Below are 22,889 nucleotides of genomic sequence, written 5' to 3'. Positions count from 1 at the left end.
TTGGAGAACAGGCTATTTATTTTTTCTGCTTTGAGTTGCATATCAAATCTTTAAATCTCATAAGACAGACCAGATTTCTTGGGCTTTATTGTGCTACTTTGAAGTGCCTTTGGTCAGAACTTTTAATAACAGAAGATGTTTGCTCCAGGTCTCCAAGATTCTACTATGTCTCCGCAGAGAATTGTGAGATAAATTCAAAATTCGGTGAAGTGAGAAAAGGATGAGATGGAGGGGGAACACCACACCGCTCTGGGGATATACATGTTCTTTTGTTTACAGGAAATACGTTTTTGCAATAATAGTACTAAAAATCACAGACCAGAAAAAAATTTAAGGACTCCATTTCGAGATCAGGAAACGGATCCATGTGGAGTAACCTTGTCACATTTTCAAGTGAGAGAGGAGGTTGAGCTTTTAAATACTCACTGGAGCAAATATAGCAGAAAATGAAGCACAATCAATAAATAATGTCTAATGCAAGTCAGAATTTTCCTGACTTTTAGAAATTTCCTGACTTTATATTTGACATTTAGGAAATGAAAAATTAAAACTTTTAAAATATTTTTTTTAAATATTAAAAAATTATTTTAAAGTATAATTTATTAAATGTTTTATTAAATTAATATTTGTAAAATAATTTATTAAAGAGCCACAGTGGCTCTCTCTCTCTCTCTCTCTCTCTCTCTCTCTCTCTCTCTCTCTCTCTCTTCTCTCTTTGGTTACAACATCCATTTACGATTTATATTTTGCACCAGTTTCCTCCAGAAGTGACGATTTGGTTCTCTTTTGAATGTGAATGCATGAGAAGAAATCGCTTCTTTATTTGAAAATTGCTTTTGTGATATTCAAATATTTGGCATTAATTAAATGCATAACTTGCTGATGGAATCATATAGTCAGTGTGCCACAACTAATTTCCATTATGTGGATTATATTCCATTATTTTCCAACAAATGGAAATGTTGTAGCCGACTAGTCTAAGAAACCCGGAGAAGAAAAAACAGTCTATATAAGCAATCAATTTGAAATAGCCCACTAAATTTATGAACCAAACAGTCAAATCCCATACTGAATGCTGCTGAATAGATACACTCACTCAGTTTATTACACCTTTTCAACTGCTCGTTATATCTAATCATCAAATATCTAATCAGCCAATCACATGGAAGCAACTCAATGCATTAAGGCATGTAGACATGGTCAAGACGATCTGCTGAAGTTCAAACTGAGCATCAGAATGGGAAAGAAAGTTGATTTAAGTGATTACATGGTTGTTGGTGCCAGACGGGCTGGTCTTTCAGAGTATAGTATTTCAGAAACTGAGTATTGTTGCTGACCCTTTATGAACACAGTGTTCCCATCTTCTGTTGGCTACTTTCAGCAGGATAACATGCATGTCACAATGATCAAGCTCAAATCCTCTCAAACTGGTTTCTTGAACAAGACAGTGAGTTCACTAAACTCAAATGGCCTCCACAGTCACCAGATCTCAATCCAGTAGAGCACCTTTGGGATGTGGTGGAACTGGAGATTCACAACATGGATGTGAAGCCAACAAATCTGCAGCCACTTCTTTATGCTATACGGACCAAAGTCTCTGAGGAATGTTTCCAGCAGCTTGTTGATTCTATGCCACGAAGAATTAAGGCAGTTCTGAAGGCAAAAGGGGATCCAACCTAGCAAGGTACACCTAATAAAGTGGCTAGTGAGTGTACATGAGCAGTGTTTGCCTTGCATTATGATCTTAAACTTAAGCATTCACTTAATCAGCGTTAGCCAATAGACATGTTTAATAGAATTAATGGTCTCACTTTAGGGTCCAATTTTCACTATTAACTATAACTTTTGCCTCAATAAACTTCTAATTACTGCTTCTTAATAGTTGTTAAAGTTCCCCTGTGGTAAAATCAAGCATTTAATGTTGTTTATATGTCTACACGGTGTTTTTAATATGCTTGAAGACAAAGCATTCATAAGTCAACACCATTGCTGAGTATTGTCTCCTTAAAACTGCAGTGAACTAAAGACGGTTTGAAATGGCTGGTGTTTCTGGCATCACAAACTACCTTGTAACCAATCACATTCTTGGATCTCTGAGCTGCTGTGAATGAGTGGAGGCGGGGCTAATTTGCATATGAATAGAATGCTATGTAGAGTTACATTCAAGCTATTTTAAGGCATGCCAAAATATTTTTTCAAGGAAAAACATTTAAATATGCCATTTTGGTGATCAAAGAGGGTAGGATTAAGAGATGTAGAATATGTTCATGCAGAGTAAGGCATTTATGTGTTTTATAAGTACTAATATACAGACAATATCCTAGTAATGTGCATGTTATTAAGCTACTAGTTAATAGTGAGAATTGGACCCTAAACTAAAGTGTTACTGTCACAGTGTCTGGTTTGTTTCCCCGGGTGTCCACTAGAGGTCTCTCTCCCTTGCTGTCACCATTCATTCTGGAACTGCATTTCCCACAATCCTTTGTCTGTTCTCATCACTCATCATTGCACGCAGCTGTTTCTTATTACATTGTTTAGTTTCTGTGTATAAATACCCTGTCTGTTTTAGTCCTTGTCATGGAGTCGTCACATATTGTCACCACACTTCTGAGGTCTGTCCTTCTAGTCTGTTTCTTGTTTTGTTTATTGTTGTTTTGTATTTTGGATTGATTATATGGACTTTGACCCTTGCCTGGATGACTACGATTTGGATTATACTTAATAAAACCCACTGCATTTGGATCTACTGTTTCCCGTGTGTTCCCGTGACAGTTACTGAGTTAAAAAAATCAATAGGCAGTGCAGGACCAATACAGTACAAACTTAATATTATAAAAACAATTCCACAAATAAAAAAAGTTAACATACTGTAATGTAGCTAACATTAATTTAGTTGTTCGTTCCTTGCTTGGCAGTTATGATATAAAAATATAAAGCAAAACAAATGTGCAAAAAAACTCTAATTTCTAAAAGCAACACCAGTATTGTTTAGTCGACTAGTCTCACACATCCCCATTGAGCTGAAGGTTGAAATATCTTTGCTAATTTTGTTTCTGGCTCTGTTTTGCAATAAAATACAGAGATATGAAAAGTGTAACCATGCATTTCATAAGCAGAACAAATCTCCAGGCAGAAACTAATGAGTCTGACATATAAAGCAGTGATCACAGAAACATCTTTCCAGCTAATTAAGAAAGCCAGTTCGGAGAGAACGTCTCGCAGAGAGCCGTGCAGAAAGAAAAGTATGCTTATGAGAGAAATCTCAGTATGCGAGATCAGAACAGGCTTTTCTTTTTGAAGAAGCTTTCAGAGAATGTCTGATGGTCTGTTGGTGCTGAATAAAAAATAAAAAAAATCCCTTAAAATCAATGCTGTCTATATCCTTTTAACCTCTCACAGCTCCTCCAAACTGAGATTGCAATCTAATGCAAGAAAGCTATAAGCTCCCATTACAATCAACGTGCCTTTTGATGCACTTTGTTGATGGCAGCTCTCTAGTTACATTGCATTGTTCTCTTGCAGTGCAGACATGCTGTTGAATGAGAGCATCTTTTCAGACACTGAACCGCAGCCCTGGCACAGAACAGGTTATGGCAGGTATTTCTGATGCATCTAATGCTATGTTTGTCTTCTTTCAATGCAGATCAACCCTGTAATCTTGCTGTGATCACCATCAGACTGATAAGTTGCTAATTATGATTAGTTGTTTCCTTCTTACATCTTTTGAACTGTCATATCTGTCCTTTTCACTGGAAAAGATACCAGTGTTGCATTTTGTATTGCATGGATGCATGCTAACATGGCTTGGACACAGCATTTCATTTACACAGAGCCAAAGCTTCACATCTCTTGCATAACCTTATTTTTTGCTATGGAAGTACAGGTTTTTCCTTAGCAGTGAAAATGAAAATCAAAGCTTTCCTGTGTTTAGGTGGTCAACAGTTGACCTCGTCTGTTCTACAGATGCCCTTCATTGGCGTCAGAGCCATTCATTTCCCTCATACACCCTCTGTGTATCAAGACCCAGCTGCCCAACCACAGCCTCCCAGTGGGGCGCTGGACAGAACAGTACCTCTGTCAGTGAACAAACTGGTGTTCACAGCCAGAATGTCACCTTGAGAGCTGTACGCATGAGTTCTGCTTTCATACTGTACTAGTATCCGGCTTAAGCTGAGATATCAGGTAACTGAGATCTATTTATCTTGGGTTTTTTTCTTTTTTTTTCTTTGTGCCTCATTTGAAAACCTAATTCATGTGTTCAATGTGCTTTCATGAAAAAGAAAATCTTCAAAAATAGAAGTACATCTGGAATTTTGTGAAAAAGAATGTGTATTTTTATCCAACATGCATTTAAAAAGAAAGAAATTATGTTTCCCTATTATGTCTCCAGTGTTATAGCCCATCATATATATATTTTAAGCAAATTTAAAAAAGCATCTGGCATTAAACTGTATCTAAAATTATTATTTTTTAAAGTCTCCTTGAGTAAAATACCCACAAATCATGATTTTAGACAGGCAATTATTAGAGCACACCAACTGAATTTGACTGGGGACCTATAGCAAAATAAAAGTCCTGGGACAACAGCTGTATCTTAATTTGAATATGCATACATAGGTTTAATTTTTCACTAAAGGTATCAGTCTTGCACTGTAATGCTCTTATTTTGTTGATTCTAATCGTTGTTTCCATTTATTGTTTTGAATGTATGTATATAACGCAACTGCTAACTGTTAGCTTAAAACTAAAACTAAATCTAAAACTCCTCAAGAGAGAATTAAAAAATTGTAATATTTCAAAAATATCGTATTATTTTTGAGCATGCAGTTGTCATTGAGAACATGCATGGAATCGTTTTTTTTATATTTTCTACTTAATATATTAATACTTTTTTAATTTTGTCTATTGATAATATTGTTGTATTTGTTTTTTATTTTGTCATGAAGCATTTATGCTACTTCTAACTAATCTATGTAACTTCTCTGATCACTGTAAAGATATTGGCTATAAATGAAATTCTATTTCAAAATTGCAATTAAATAAATAAATATATAATACAATTTACCTCGAGCAACCAAAATAAAATGGAGGTGTTGTGTTTAGGCTATTTTTTTTTTTTTTTTTCATGCTTAATATTTTAACCCCAAACAATTTCCCCAGCGACCTTTGTTATTCAATATACTTTAATAATGTGATTGGCTGGATGGAACTGCATAAATTGATCTCAAGGTCTTGACAGTGCCAAAATGAAATTCCGATAAATAAGCCCATACATCTGGAGATATGAATCTTTTTTTAATTCACTTCAGTTATCAAAGCCTGTTATCTACGATACACAGCCATTATGAAATAATGCAATTACAGAAGTCACCTGACACAAGATTACTGAGCGGCATCCTCCATTACACAAAGGTAACCTTCAGCTGCGCTGGAAACCAATAAATCAAGGGCTTGTGTTTATCTGGGGTGTGGGGGGGCTAATGCTAATTCACTTTCTGCCAACGGTTATTTACCTCGACACAAATTCAGATGAGATATACGTTAGCATTCCTATAAATATTAATATTCTTAATATAATTAATCTAATCTATGCATGTGAAATGTTCGTGAAAAAATATATATTTAAAGGTAGGCCTACACTTTTTAATATTTAAAGTTTTAATAGGCTTATTCCTACGAAATGTAAATAATGAGTCAACGCATAATCAGTTCTTCTTTTAAAATGTGTTTTGTCTTACCCTGAATCACCATGGTAGCCTAAGCCTATTTAGTGTTTATATTTTAGACCTGTAGAGATGGTTTTCGCGGGAATTTGCGTAGATACGTCTCCCGTGCGTTTCTCGTCATATAGGTAAATAGAGAAGAATTGCTCAGGCTACTTTGACTGTGTATGGTGTGGAATAGGTTCGTTGTCACAATAAGCGAGAAAGGTTGACAAGGAGTAGGGGAGAGCAGGGCACAACCTAACACATTTTGGTTTTGGCTCAATTATTTAAAAAAAATTAAGTTAGATTAATCTTTTTTTTTTTTTACACAAGCGACATACTCATCTCTGCTACAAATGAACACTTAAAGTTTTATCATTTTCGTACACTGCACTGAAAGTGACAGAAGTGCAAATGTTACAACTTACTCTATATGCGGGGTTAATTGTAACAGACAGAGGGGTTAGTTGTAACACTTGTGTGTAACACACATAATTCAGTACTATTTTATCTGTATAGTTTGATATCCAATCATCCCTCATCCAATAATCCTTCTTTTATGGATCAATATCATGGATAGAGATATAGAAGAAGGCTGCACAGTTTTGCAATAAATAAATAAATAAAATCATAAAATATTGTAATTGCAATTGAATTATATTTATATTCTCAAATCAGCTCAAAATCACATTTTAAAGGGTCTATTGCATGAAAAACGTGATCAATGCATAATAAACAAATGTGAAAAAAATAATAATCATACTTTAACATTTAAATTCCAACATTGTTTGTGAAAGTCCAACAAAGTTAAATGTGGCAAAATAAATATATAAATAACTACTCCAACCTGAAGAGTTGTGTGGCGCCCTGTTTTTCATTTCATTATCGTTGTACACTTGACGGCTTAGTTGTAACACCCCGCTGTGTAAACAATATTTTAAGCCTAGCTAACAGTTTCTAGGAGCCTCTGATATGTTTCAAAATGGTGCTATGTTTTAGCCAACAAGTGAATAAGGTAATATAAAGTTACATTTGGTAACGTAGGCCTACACACCTAACTCAGACACCGAAAAAAACCCGTATGATAAAAAAATGTAGTCCTACTTGCATTGTGACAAAACACTCTTTGTCAAGAATCTTCACGAAATCTTATCAAAACTTTCCACAAATGCGCGGGAGACAGCGAGAGAAAAATAGCGGAAACACAACCTGCTTGACCCTGACTAACTATGTAAAAGGTCCGTGTTACATTTAACCCCGCGTTGGGTTATGCCCCGCACTCCCCTACGCCTAAATCTCCAACCTCCGGGGAATCACCTTTTTTTTTAGATTGCTGGGGAAAAAAGGGGAATGTGACTTTCTATCTTGTAATAAAACGAGAATCATCACTGGCTTGGCTTTTCGGAGATGGAGAGAACTGAGGGATTTGAAATGTAAAAGCGACATGGAGATGGTGTTTTTATTAGCCTACTCGTCAGGTGAGTAAAGTATTTTATTGCACAGATAAATGGACATATCTATGTAACTCTAACAGAGCTCATTGTAAAGCATTATCTATTGTGTCATATTCTTCCATACTGTCACGCAGAGCCGAAAATAACCAAAACAATCTTCTTCCGCAAAATGCACGCAGTCACCTTTAATATAAATAGGCTAAATGAATTTATTTTTGCCTTTGGAACATCATGAACTAGTGAATTGTTCACAATAATGGATGTTTGTTAAAGTAAACTTTATTTCATGTTTTTATTCATAAAAATACATATAATATGCAGGCTATAACAATAAAGACTTACGAACTGTTGAACTGACTTGGTATATTATAAAGAGATGCCCAGTTATTTTGACCTTTTCCAAACCCACAGCTTGTTTTCTTAAATTACTTTTGGAATATAAAAAAATATGCTGGATTGGCACAATTGAAAGAAATTCTATCTGAATGGTGTCATGTGAAACCTTCCTGTTTTTGCTGATGTTTTGAGGGTTGGGTTGCCAACGGATGAGATTCAGATTAATGGTTTTTACAACAGCATTAAGTCACGTTTAAAAATAAATCAAATTGAAGTAGGCTAGTATTATAATATGCGCTACTGTTAATTTGTCACAGTTTAAAGGGTTAATTCACCCTAAAAATGAAGATTCTGACATAATTGACCCACGCTCATGTTGTTCTAAATCCGTAGGAATTTCTTTCCTCAGTTAGACATAGATGGGACGCAGTAGGCCTACAGCTAATGCTGCTAAAGATAAAGACCTAAATATGTTCAGACTTTATGTGTTATTCTGGGAAATCACGTTTATGGATTTATAAAAGCTGTCATCTTCACCATTTTTGAATTTTGTTAGACCTTTACCCTTATCCTTTAAACATCTTTTGCTCTGACCATAATCTGAACTTTAAAACTGCTGCGTGTGTGTGTGTGTGCTTTTGTAAGCATGTGAATGCACTTCATTATCCTGCTCATCTCCATGTCATGGTCCTCTTTAATGGATTCATCTGTATTCAGCTTTGCATGAATTCCATTAAGAGGCATTTGGAATTCTGAATGGACGGATTTGGCTTATGTCAAGGGTCTTTCGCCTCGGCTGGTTTTGTGTTGCCGTCTCATCTCCTCTGTGAAGTAATATGTGAATTAGATTTAGAATAAAACTTCTGGCTCCTGTCAGCCATTGGATTTGGAAATCTTGCTTGGTAAATGAAAATATTTGGTGTGTAGAGACGTGTTACCTTCAGTCTGATTCTTATATTCATTGAAAGGATTAGCTGTGATAATACTTCTGGGAAGTCACGTGGTGTTTTTGATTTGACATGAAATGTCGTCACTGCTTTACTGATCTCAATGTTTCAGTTTGCCTGTCAGCTTTACTTTTATTCCTGTTTGTGTGTGTGTTTATGTGTGTAAATTCACATTCATACACATCCATTGAGTTTGTTTGAAATCATTTGTGAACCGTTATCATGATGAGGTGTACTCAAACAGAATTAGCGTGATGTGGATTGATTAGTTCAATTTAGGTGTTAATTAGTAATGCTAATGGCTTGTTTCAAACCTTAACTCAGAATATGACATGCATAACTTTCCTGCTCTGTTGCTAACTTGCTATAAACACGAACGATACCCCTGTGAAAGCTAGTACTAGCATGTTATGTGTTTGAAATACAATTAAATATTCCCACACATTTTGCATAATTAGACAAAATTACAGCTCGATCGGAAATGGTCACAATAATAATAAAAAAAAGATTACTACATCACTACATCATATTGTTTTTTTTTTACTACATCATCACATGTGTTGTAATGTTTCTGTGGACTTGATAACAAAGTAGCCTACACTTTTAAACTTTTGAAAACGTTATTGTGGCAAAATTATTGATTGTGATTGAACAAAGCCACAATTGCAGAACCATTAAAATTGGAAATAAAACAGTACATACATATATAAATAAAATTTGAACATTTAAAATGGTCTGGGACTGAATAATTTACACATAAATAATGAACTGGTTTACTTTTGTTTCACTCTTTGTATATGTTATCATCATTTTAAAATGGAATTATCATAATAACCATTTATATTAATAATAATTTTAATAGTTTTCATATTTAAAGATTGAATGTGGGACATGGGTAAAATAAACACCTTTCAACGCTTTATACTTTAAAATAAGCACTGTGTCTGAAATTGAATACTTCCCTACTGCGAAAAACAGTAACCCAACATTGTCTGAATATATAATAAAAAAATGCGAATTAAAAAGTAAATTAAAAAGACGAAAAGTACCCAGATGACCTACTACTTCCCGCGAGATTATGAAACGTGCATTCAATGGACACTTTAGTATCTCATGAGGCCACGGGAGAGGATTTATGAATGGAAGTGAAGCGACGCAACTGACACCGTAGGTCACATGACAATAACAACATGGCGGATGTAGTTCCTCCGAATTTCATTCATACTACCCATATTCATACTATGTACTTTTAAACAGTCGTGAAGTAAGTTTCAAACCAAATACCTACAGTATGCAATTTCATGTGATGGATATACTTTTACATGTTTGTATTATGAATTCCTGATTAATAACCCAGTTTGGGTTATTAAATCAAACTCTATAGAGGATTTGCATATGAAGAGATGCAAATGTTTCATTCTATCTCAGACTTATTAAGCATTTAGAAGTATTATAATCCCTATTGTTAAGTGTGAATTATGAATCCAAACTGTGCGTAAGGTGTCCTGTTAATCAGAACCAACTGTGGGAGAGTTCTGTCAGAATGTATGAATACTTCATGACTGATAACTGCAGCGGAGAGTAATGAATGGAAATGCTGACCATCCCAAAGAGATGATTTTTCATATTACCACAGGAGTCACTGACATTCCCTCTCTGTTCCTCCCTCCAAATTTATATTTCACACACTCGCTTTTTATCTCTACAGCCTACTTCTAAGGCCAAAGCAAGATGACCTTTACACTAAGAAACTGTCAGTCAAAGAGTTCATCTATATGTCTGATACATATTCAAATCGTTTCATTTGACATTTAGTTTAATGTCAATAAAATTCCTTCTTTTTTTTAAGCTATTTTAAAACAACATACAAAAAAAGACAACAGGAAGTGCAGGGGACTTTTAACTAGGCTTCCTCTAGGCATTCTTTCACCTGTATTTCCTCCTTGCAGATGTTTGAGCTTGTAGCCCAGTATGTTAAGACATTGTTTTTTCCCCCCCTCAAAATAGAGAAAATGGATGCGACTTTTTCTCATGTGACCTGGAATTTACAATAATTTTTTGCGGAATAATCATGTATGGATTTATTTATCTTTTGGACACAAAATGGAGGATTCTAGTACAAGGGAAGAAAAAGCGAATTCAGGTTTTTTTTGACTGTCGAGAGATTGGACTGATTTTCTGTTTACAGGAAGTGGATGGATTGTTGTCAATTGTTTGTAAAGCAGCAACCATCTGATTGGTTCAGTGATGAACATCTAATAACAATGTCTGAATTTCTTCATCTTTTTATGTGTTATGAGAAGTGTTTCAAGAGCATTGCAATATAGCTCTGAGGTGTTCTGAGTGATTGTTTGTTGCTAGGTGTTTGCTAGGCTTAGATGGCTCAATTCAAAACAGCCCACCCTTAAGTCACAATGGCTTTTTTCTCCTTAAATCTGATTTTTTGATCAAGTCGGCCTGTCACTACATTGGTTTTGACCATAGCAGAGTCTTTAGCAATGAATATTTTGCCATTGGTTATTCGTTTTCATGAGGTCAGTATTAAAATCTGAACCCATTCATAACAGAGTAAACAACTGTAAAGTGTCTTGTTGCGAAACGTAATTGCACATCTCAGTAATTTCATGTCTGTAGATGGTACCACTAATAATAATTTAAAAAAAGTAGCAAAAGTTGAACATTAACAAATGGCAACTCATCACAAAAACACACAGAAGCCTGGTGGTAAATGGCAATAGTTCTTTTATTTTCTCTCTATATTTTAAAGGTTTATTATTTACAAAGAAAAAAAAAAGAAAATCAAAATAATTTTTTGACAAACACCGTTTGTCTGCATATAGGTGTAAGAAAGTATACATTTACCTTTCTCTTATTCAGGATCAAGTAACTAATTGTTCATGTTTTGTTATTTATTGAATGATTTTTGTACCTGCTTTTTTTTATTCTTTTTTATATTTTTTTAAACCAAGCATTGGTGTGCATGAACGAGCATAATGGAAAAACAAAACAGCTGAGATTAAGAGTTTGAGGCCTGTTCTAGAATCTTCCATCATTTGCATCACATCATTGAACATATCAAACAAAATGATTTCACCTGAATCGTAGAGGCTGCAAACCAAACATTTAGTTGTTTTTCCCTTTATTAAAACACCACTCCTTCCCTCTTGTTCTTTTGCATTGTTCATTTCCAATCACATAAACACAAATATATGATAAAAATAAATAAAAAACCAAACAAACATACAAAGACGTGCTGGTTTTCTTAAACACCTCATCAGAAAGTGACAGGATTCTCTCTCTCTCTTTTTTTTTTTCTTTTTTTTTTTCTTTTTTTTTTTAAAGTGTATTGTTGTATGAGCGTCTCTCCTTCATATTCCACTCCAGAATTCTAACAGTATTTAAAGCTGAGAGGAAAAAGCACACTAACACAGGAAGCGTTCCCCTCCAAAGGCAAGTACAGTATCAAAAAGTAGCCGATACTGAGAGTACCGCTGACCATCCTATCTGTACACTAGTTTCTATACACTATGGCATAGCAGGAGTTAAGCACTTTTTGTTGTATTTAACCCCTTTAGTTAACCAACTAATGTACAGTATATGTTTCTGCTTCTAGATATCTCTCTCTCTTTAAACAGAAAGTGCAATTCACAATGAAAGTTTGTATTGAAATGATTCACTTTGGCCAGTTTCATTCCACACAACATCAGTGGCTATAAAGTTAAGTTCCACACACATTTAACCATTCCCAGGATCTATCGTGATTCCGGTCGATACTGATTAGTCTTTTAAATGCAAATAGATATACTTGGTATTTTCACATATCCCAAGCAAAGACCGCTGCGATCCCTTCTTTTTTTTTTGCTCCGATACTTTTGGCCATTCCCATTGCTTTTTGTTCTCATTGGAAAACATTGAACACACACACATATACACTTGTTTACATACGCGTGTGCGAGCGCACGCACACACACGAGTCACACTCATGAAAGGAACAGGATGAAACATGGCTATAGTTTAGGCACAAATACTTAAGAATGTCCTTTTCGTGAAAATTCAATGTTTCTGATACGCACAGAGAACGTCTAGGCAGACAATAAACAAAAAACATAATCTCACAATACATTTAAACGTCAACATTTTTTAAATAGTTTCTCTTTTGAAGTATTCGTGACAATGCATGCGTTTATGGTCGCTGAATGGGATTTGCACTGGTACAGTACTGACACAAGTGGGGGGTTTTCTGAGTATTGTCCTCTTTTAAACATTGTGCAAGGGGGCTTGGAGACTTTGCACAGGTCAGAAGAGTTTTTGCTTTATTCTACCGAATTTCGAAAAAATTCATAAATGGTCATAGAAGTCACAGCTGCTTGTTACCCCTTGTTAAATCTGTTCATCAGCAAATACGGGCGACTGACATGCCATTTCAAAGTCTTGAGCCCCAGTCTAAATTATTTGACGAACGGGAGAGATAAAAACCTTAATGCAAAGCAGCTTCTGTTTTTCTTTCTTAGAACATCTATATTTATCCATCTATTCTCTCTGATACTTTGTTGGATTCACGTAATTGCTCCTGAATAGTTTCTGCTGCTCACTTGGATCATTGTGTTGTGTCTGCAGTGCCATTGGTTTACAGATTTTTATGTTGCATAAAGGTTAGACTTAAAGGTTGATGGTTTTGTAAAAACTAGCAGAGCATTAGTAACATTACATACAGTGAAAATAAATACATAACTAAATACGCTAGAATGTTTTTCACAGTCGTTAAATATGAAAGAAAATGGAAAATGCATAACCAGAACATCTAGTTCTATGACGGAGTAGTGTGTAGTGTACATAATACTGATCCATGAGAAGAACACTATAAATGTGAAACTATTATAAAATAAAGCGTCTATTGATGTACACAGGCAGCTTGAGGCTTCCTTATGTTACGTCAGCCCAGGAAATGAACAAATACATTTTGATGGATTGTAAAACATAAATGATGATGTAACATAATTTGCATTAAGCTTAGCTGCTGATGATGAATACGCTCCCCCCCACCCCCACCCCCACCCCCACTCCCACTCGTATACCTTTATATTTGACCAGCAAGATATTTTGGAATACATATATTGTCTCTAGTGCTACCTACAGTATAGTGCTACTATTTGCATTAAGGTTTTCTTATCTCTAATGATTGTTTCTGATGTTTGTTGTCACATATTACCATTTGAATATATATTTATATATATGTATATATATATATATATTTATATATGCATATATAGACATTACCCAGGCGGCTGACAGAGATAAGACATTGCCATGTTTGAGAAATGCACCACACATTACTTTTGTAAATACTAGTTCTACAAAACTATGTACAACACACATATAGGTAATCTTCATATCACAGTCTATTGCATAATGGTGATAATCTTTAGTTTTATAAATATTGTAAATGTACAGTCTTTAAGTGACATTTCATAATGTCTGTCTCGTTCTGAAATCAGATATAGAAAATAAAAACCATCCGATTTGACCACACATCCTTCGTAATAATAAATTAAACTAAATTTAAATAAAAAAAACAGAAAAAAATACATTTATTCCCTTTAATGCACAAAGGCTGCCTTGAAACGCAACGCAATTACTGCACAACACGAAGTATTGCAGATGTCGAAACTACACCTTGATGTGGTGCGCCGAGCATTTTCTGATATTATCTTGTTTTGTTTTTTTCCAGCCGGTAAAAGTTTGTAGATGTGCTTTTAAAACTTTTCAGTATTTCCCAGGTTCGATTTGCACAAACATTTTCCACAGTGATGCCAAAAGCTGCTGAATGCTGGACTTGTTTTGTCATCTTCTTGTCGAGAACAAAAATTCAACAAAAAAACACATTCAAAAAACATCATTGCATTCCCGTAACCAAAAAACGAAAAATCTGAACTGTAAGGAAAACGTCAACAGAAAAGAACATCTTCAGACACGTTATAGTCACATATGTTAGAGAGGAAGACTTGCGTTTATACTAGAGTTCGTTTTTTTTTTTCCCATATGGACAATGCCAAATATTCTAGTTGGATTTGCACATATATATTTGTATAATATACATTCTTAAGTTGAAGGGGAAGTGTGTCTAAAATATAGTACAAGGAAATTCTGTACAGGATAGCTATGAGGTTATTTTTTTTCAGAGGAAGTTGGAGAAAAAAAATACAAGTCTTTTCCCCATTTTTTTGTCTCTCCATAAAAATCAATCAAAATCTCTTTTAAAAAAAATGAATGTGAAAAAAGTAAAATGGGATCATAAATTCGATGCGAACCGCATCTTGTCTTGTTCCGTCTCTGTACTGCTTAAGACTGCCGACTCTCTCCTGGAGCCCGTGGAATCCCTGTGCTGGGCACTAGAAGGCGCCATGCGCACCGGCGGGATGGCACCCGATGACATCTGCCGGAAAAGAGCAACCCTTTGTGGGACGTTGGTGCGGATGCCGCTTTGCAGCACGGAGCCTGGGGCCTGGACGCCTGCCGTGGATCCCATGGGTGGCTGAATGGAAGCCAGTGGTTCGCCTGATGTGGGGTGTGCTCGGGCAGCCAATGAGGCCTCGTGGGGCAGTGACGGCTGTGAGGCAGAGAGGTGGCGTATGTCCTTGCTCAGGCTGCCTGACTGGAGCGCCTGCGTGCTCTTGTGGACATCGCTCCTCTGAGGGGACGCCCCTTGCGATTGCTGCGGCTGTTGTTGCGCCGGTTGTTGTGGTATGGAGGCGGGCGAGGACTGCTGGGGTAAGGCTTGCTGTACAAGGGACAGTTGGGAGGCCGTCGGCGATCCGTACTGGAATGTTCGGCTAGCTATAGGGGTCTGCACCGGGGGACTGCAGATGGATGTGGTGAACGAACAAGGGGACATGATCGCCCCTGTCGGTTGCTGCAAGGGCGTAGGGGGATTCTGGGAAGAGGTGCTCAAGTTACCGTAAGAAGCGCTTGGCGCTGAAAACGTGACGCCCTGTGAGGGCGGCGCACGGCCTGATGGGGTTATTGTGGCGGAGGTGCTGTAGCTTAGTGGGGCGGCCTGCTGCTGTAATTGGTTGTTCCCAAGAATAGCAGTCGATGTAGTGAACGGTGGCTGAGCGGGAGAGTTAATGATGGAGTTTCCAGACATCGGCGTGGAGTTCATCCCCGTGACCGATTGCTTCCGATCCACCATCATCACCATCTCTCGGTCCTGCCGGATGATCTGCTTCAGCAGCTCGTTCTCCTGAGTGTTGAAGACGCCAGCGTTCAGATCCTTCTGAAATTTCTGGAGCAGGAGTGAGTTCTTCTTCCCTGTTGAGGGTGAAACCGAAAGATAGTCAATCTTTAGTTTAGGCTGAGCAGATAACAACTAGACCAAATAGAGTAACAAAGAGTGTTGAACAGTTAGAGGAGAAGCACAAAGGTCTCACAAATGTAGAAAGGGGAGGCTAGTCACTCCTAAGTAGAGATTTTGAAGTAGGACTGATGTTGGATTCAACTTCTAAGGTGCTTATGCATTGAATCTCAATTCACATTTGTTTTTCGCTATTGGTTTAATGGTTTAGCAACTACACAGATTTCTCAAAGTCTAAAACATCACAATCTCCAAGCACACCACAGATATACTCGAAAAATATGTTTCGTTACCCTGCTGAAAATCAAGCCTCGAGTCATTTTTAGAGCTTATGTAAAAGATATGTTCTCCTAGTCTGGTCAGGCCAGTCTTGTTTTAGAGAGGTTTTGAGAACTTAGCTTCAGAGACCACAACCAGCAAAACTTTAATTGTGGACAAGTTTGGCCAGTCTAGGAGATGAGATTGAGTAGGTATGTCTAAGCTGTTTGTTTTCCAGCAGGGTATCTACTACTTAAACTGTCAAACACAAAGTTTATAGTTAAAATTAGGACATCAATAAAATAACCTTTACTTCAGCAGCCAATGGTCCTATAATTATTTTTTATATTAATGTGTATAAACTTAGTTGTTGTTGTTGTAATGAGTTCATGGCTATTATTGTCTCTTCTATTAAATAGTTGCTAAATTGTATTAGCTGTCTACCCTGAAAGCTAGGCTAAGTTAGTTAACCGTGCTAGTGATCTACAGTGGATGACTAGAGTGTCACTTGAAGAAAACAATCAATGCATTCAGTAAAATACTTATTCAAACTGACAAATAAATTAAAAAAGTTTAAAATTTGTGAAATGTAACAGTAAAATAGATTTAGCGCAATTAAAAAGTTAATTATTTAGAATTTTTTTTATATAGATGTTTTTATTATGATTATTATTTTTAGTCATCCATAGCCTACAAATGATGCATCAAAATATAAGTAGAATCACTGATCAGTGCAATTAGTTGTCTATTTGTGGGTTACTGTGATATCGATGTCATGTTCTATAAAGTTGGAACCAGCAATAAGAAGAATCAACTGATTGATCAGCTAATGCAAGAAGGTGAGATTAGATACGGTGCAATGTTATTAGAGTTTCCAAATGTGAATTTAACTTTACTCCACTGTGCCAAGTGGATTTAGATTTATTCTGTTCTGTTAGTCACTATTTTGCTGCTATCATAAATGAGGGATGTATCTACCTTTCCATGAACCTCTTCTATTCCTGCCTTTTTGTACACAATAGCTGAGCAGAGCTCTATTGTTACATAAAATGACTGAGTAAGACTCTTATGAGCTGAAGGCATAAAGCAATAAGCTATCAATCTCTCATCCATAGCTGTAAGAGTGAACCAGGCAGGAGGGATGCTTTTACCATTCAAAAAGAAAGTACAGTTTCATGACCCAGCTGCTGTGGGACATATCAAATTTAACTATCAAGCTGTCTGAGCATAATTGTTATATCCAGAATTTAATCATTAATGAATGAATATTATACAATTTTGTGTTTGGAATTCTTTTTTAACATGCTTTTTTATGGGGGCAGTTTTGCAACAAGTCAAATTTTGCAGATGTGTTGCATCATAAATAATATTCGTCAAACTTTGCAAAAGTTCCACGTATAATGCCAGTCAATGCTACTAGCACCCAGATTGAACAGATTGAATTTAGGCTTGTATTCACATATAAACATCGATCAGCGGACATAAATAGAAGCTCAACCAAACCTGCTTGACGCGCGAGAACAAACCTCATTGGTTCTTGCGGAAGCTCAAACGTGCTGCGTAACACGAGAGTGAATCTCATTGGTTCTCGTACGTCAAGCAAACAAGCATGAGCTTCCGTTACCACAACTGATGTGAGAGTTGATGAATGTTTATATGTGAATAAAAGTTGTTCATAAATTCAAGATGTTCATCATATAAAGTCATCGGGTCTCTTCAGAAAATTTGGAATCTCTCCGATTTTTAAATAATATCTTTCTATTCCTTACAAGTTTGGAACAACATGAAAGTGAGACCAGAATTTTCATTTTTGGGTGAACTAACCCTTTAATTCATACTGCTTAAATAATGGGATTGTAGTACATTCCCTCATTAAATATGCTGTTACAGTACATTATTTTGGTTTGGTTTGCATCATGTCTTAAGTCTTTATTGAAGGTTATGTTTGAGTTTTTTAACTCATAGAAATAATAAATGGGAAAAAGACTTCATAAACCAACAAGGCTTAAAGTAGGCACAGTAGCTTTAATGTAATATCAAAATAATACTTTTATTTTATAGACGTACACTACTTAGCCAAAAGTATGTGGACATAAGCCATCAGCAGATGGATGATGGTTTAAACTAAAGTAAGAACAATACGATCTGCTATTAAGAACATAATGTTGTAGCACAAAATAGTAACTGTCAGGATGAAGGAATTTAAATACTGTCTCCTAATAACTTTCTGTAATATGTACATTTATATTTGAGACCGTTCCCATGGGGGGAAGCAATCAATAACCAATAATGAAGAGTTTCAGCACTGTCATTTGTTGTTAGCGGAAGCAGAAAATGAGAGATATCTAATGTCACTGGAGAAAGAAAGGGGCTCCTGAGGATGAACATGTCTGGTCTGGACAGGAACACTTATTCAGGGGACATGAATAACGTGAAAACCTCCCTGGAGACGTCTTTTAGGTTTTACAGGCCTGTCGTGTCCTTGTATATCCAAATATACACAATTTCCTTGTTCACAGTGCATATTGACTAGTCCGACAGCTGTAAACATGGCTGGGTGAGTTTTGTAAAGAGGTAGTCAGACCTGTGATGTATTTTGGCATGGGGAAAAAACAGTGACTGATTGTCCCTGATGTTTGCAAACCACCCTGAAAAAATGACCTTTGTGCATTCAATCTCAGAAGGCAAAGGCCATGATGTAATCTACTGGCAGCCACTGAAATAAATCCAGATGAACATTGAAGAGTCTATGGTCTACTTCTAAATAAACACGCACTGCATGTCTACAGACTTACGTGATGTCTGAAAAGAAGTTTGGAGGCATAATGAATTCTGTAAATGAGGAGTTGATCAAAAACATGTTATTCACAGGACTATAAAGGGCCAGAGAAGGGGATCTAGACAAGGTCCTTCCGATCAATCATGACCTCTAAGGGGTTTAACATGTTTTAGAGATGTTTAAATGTGTTCTGCTGGATGTTCTCTGACACCCTTGCAGGAACTTTCATTTGGTATGTTTTATTGACCAGGTCTTGCCATCAACCAAATCTGCAGGGACTTCTGCAGGAAATTATATAATCTTATGTTATCCTAAACCTAAGAATGTGGCATTCAGTGATCCAGAAAGTATTTAGACACTTAAGTCACATTTAAAAATGTATGAATGCCATTGCATTACACAACAAAATATGAAAATTTGAAAATTGAAATTAGGAAAATGCATTTCAATATAATCATAAACTGTACATTATTATGTTTCTTAAGCTGTGCATGCATGCCTAATAGCGTTATGCTTCAGATGCTACCAATATGTCTACATTGTATGTTTCACTGTATGTCCAACTGGACCAAAATGTATGTGAACGTTACGCACAAATACCTATCAATACTTATCTGACTTATCTGTAATAATTTGTTGGCAGACTTGGGTATTTTTGCAAATCTAAGCACAGTTTGAGACATTTTTAGATCAGTACTTAGTTTTAAGAAAAACTCAAAATTTCATCTCAGTCTCATAATTGAGATCTCTCTTTCCTTTTTTGGCAAAAAATATAATTTGAGAGTGTCACAACATTTGATTGTGAGCAAGAAATACTGATAAAAGACATTCTGAACATTTCCTTAACATTGATTTCACAGTAACCCACAGTCTCTTTAAGAACAAAACCTATTACATGAGGCTTGTACGGAGAAACACAAATTCCCATTGAATGTTCTCAGACATTCAGTAGAATGGAACATTCCGTTTCACCTCTAAGCTTGACGGCCTCTGTTGAGACACATTAGCCCTCTGCCGCACACTTGTGGGGCTGAATGGCGATATTGGGCTTCATTTCTCTCTATCTATGTCAGTAAAGATGCCTAATAACCTGAAGTCTGCCTCCCATTCTCTAATTAATGAGTGGAACACAGTGAGCCGTGAATGTGGCAGACCATTGAGCTCAAGCACTTTGCCAGGTGGCTGCCGTGACGTTTGGACCACGGATATAAATAGTCCCGGGACAAAGCTGCTTCTGTTGCTAACAGAAAAAAAACTGTTAACTACTTTTTATATGACTGTTATCTGAGTTTAGGTATATGGAGTCTTGTAAGTGGAGGCTCCTAAAGTCAACCTGGAAATATAAACAGGTTAGACCAGCTCTAAAATATTGATTCGTCTCTTTTTGAGTGCAAAACAGTGAAAATAAATGAATAAATAAATCCTTATCTAGTAATCACAAATAACTGAAAGTCATGGAAATTCATTGGTCTAAAATTTGTGGGAGCTCTGTGTTTGAAAGATCCGTAAAATTAGTGATGACACTACTAATCTTTTACATTTATCAGCATAACATCTTCATCAGTTCATATTTTTAAATAGTGTAGCTTTTTCATTAACGTTCTTTGTTTTTTTCACATTTTTGTATGCTGCTAATCATATATGTGTCTGTATATATATATATATATATATATATGTATATGTGTATGTGTGTGTGTGTGTGTGTGTGACAGAATAAGAGCACAAAAAAAGCAGGTGACTATTAATATTTACACTATACACTATATATATATATATATATATATATATATATATATATTATAACTAAATATTTAAAGTGACTTGACTTTAAATGAACTACTTTAAATTTGCTTAGCAAACTACAACCTTAAAAAATAAAAAAAATATAAAAATAAATAAATAAATAAATATATATATATATATATATATATATATATATATATATATAATTGTTTTTTTCGAATAGTGTAGTGTAAATATTAATAGTCACCTTCTTTTTGTGCTCTTATTCTCTCACTCAGAATTATAAATTATGTAATCTGATAAATTTAACAATGTATTAACACACTACCACTTTAAGTATCTTCATGTAGTTAGCTGCTTTTTATAACTAAATATTTAAAGTGACTTGACTTTAAATGAACTACTTTAAATTTGCTTAGCAAACTACAATTTTAAGGTATCTTTCCCACCACTATTAAAGGTACAGACAAATAATAATTAACAACAGCATGAAGCATTTTTGTGTTTAGCAACATCATCACAACAAGCAGCAGCGTTGTTATCATTATGGTTATTTTCTTGAAGTGAAAACCTTAAGTGAAGCACACTTTTTGGAATTTCTTGAACTGATCAAATAGTATGCATGCATTGGTTATTAAAAAGACAGATATGATAAGTGCCCAAACATGACAGGGAATAGACTATAAAAAGTACTTGCCTTGACTTTAACAGTAACATGCAACCAATTGTTTTTTACTTACAATGGCTTTTTATTCGTTTGATTTAACCTTGGTTTTGAGGTCCACTGGTGCACTGAACACATGCTGGCTGCCTTAAGCCTGTGGATCATTTCAGATGTGAGGGGGGAAAATCTGGATCGTCATGAGGAATTTACCTGCTGCCTACTGGTCGGCCAGGACACTCTTGAAAACGAGATGAGCTCATCTCAAGAGGGGCTCCTGGTCAAATAATTTTTAAATAAAGATAGATACATCAATTGTACAACATGTCATATCTGGTTGATTTCTTTTTTTTTTGTCAAATTCTTTTGCTTAGGACGAGACAAGCATTTGCAGTCCAAAAAACAGTACATGGAGCACCAATCATGTCACGGTCCGTATTTTTCCCTTGTATGAGACAAGACCCCTTGTTTTAGTTAGACTAATGTCAAATCAAAAGTGCTGGCAACTTGCAGTGACAATATGGTACAAGCCCGTTCTCCACATGAAAGGACAAATGCACGTCTTGCCTTTGTTTACACCGGTCATCTCGAGTTATGACTGACGTTTAAAGGGGGAAAACGTCAACGCCACAAACAGAGATGGGTGCAGATAGAATCCTAGTTTGGAATTCGGACAGTGTAATGCATACTGTCGAATTGGGGGTTCGTTTAATTTATTTCAATTTGATTTGATTGGCCTGATCGCATCAATTCTTATCTGTTATTGATTAGATGTGACGTGCATGTCACAATAGTGTGGGCATATTGATCCAAACCAATCCAATCCAACTTTTAGTGCAAGGCAAGTCAATCGCATCATGCCAGAATTTAGTAAATAAACATAAAAATTAAAACAACTGAACTAAATAAAATAACACTAGAACCTATATCTAAAATTAACTCTTTTTTTATGAGGATTTTCTGGATGCAGGCAAGCAGGTGCTAAAATTTATCGATAACCATATAATGGAACTTAAAAAGGGATATTCTGTTTTATATTTCTAGCGTTTTGTTTCATGCACTCAAGTTTTGAAATTATGCCGGGCTTCATGCTATATTAGTATACGTCATAACCATTTCATATGCTTAAAGGAGAAACATTTACTTTGAGTTTTCAGGTCACATCTTAAATTATCTTCTGGTTTTATCTTATGAACTGCGAAATCAAAAGATGCACAAAGAAAGAAACAAGACATTTTAATACTGGTGTATTCAATAATCAGATCAACCCCTTATTAAAAGAATTGTTGTAATATGTATTTTTAGAGCTATACTTGGATGTGACCACTGAATTTAAGATGCATTTGTGCTTCACTTCAAATCTGGTCTGTCACAAACTAGTTAAACATTGTTATTGAGTAAAAGGTTCATGAAGATGTTGGGTGAAAAGTAACAAGGCTCATTCTCAAGACCCTATTTTAAACTCTAGTGACAGAGAATTCAATTGAATAGCCCAAAAAAGGTCATATACCAAACCCACTGAATGGTGCAAAACATCAAACTGATGTTCTGCGAATGTTCAGAATGCATTAGCTCACATTTGAATTCCACACAATTCAAATTGATGATGGACGGTGGCCTGTATCTCAACAATGAGACAAAGACTAAAATATGCA

General features: G+C 35.7%; 1 protein-coding gene across 2 annotated transcripts in view; it reads right to left on the bottom strand.

The window, feature by feature from the left end:
* Positions 1 to 13,495: 13,495 nt before the first annotated feature.
* The window catches only part of hcn1 (hyperpolarization activated cyclic nucleotide-gated potassium channel 1), a 100,793-nt gene continuing 91,399 nt past the window's right edge, over positions 13,496 to 22,889 (bottom strand). Inside the window, exons 8-9 of one of the 2 annotated variants that reach the window (XM_084137768.1) lie at positions 18,847 to 18,883; positions 13,496 to 15,750 (exon numbers count right to left, since the gene is read on the bottom strand). In XM_084137768.1, coding sequence (XP_083993894.1) covers positions 15,564 to 15,750; positions 18,847 to 18,883 — 224 coding nt within the window. In that variant the 3' untranslated portion in view covers positions 13,496 to 15,563. The remainder of the gene's footprint in view (positions 15,751 to 18,846; positions 18,884 to 22,889) is intronic. The other variant, XM_084137767.1, reaches the window with a different exon arrangement.

This window comes from Abramis brama, assembly GCF_963993115.1.
Source record: "Abramis brama genome assembly, chromosome: 15".
In the NCBI taxonomy this organism is placed as follows: domain Eukaryota; kingdom Metazoa; phylum Chordata; class Actinopteri; order Cypriniformes; family Leuciscidae; genus Abramis; species Abramis brama.
This window is presented reverse-complemented; position numbering and strand designations above follow the sequence as displayed.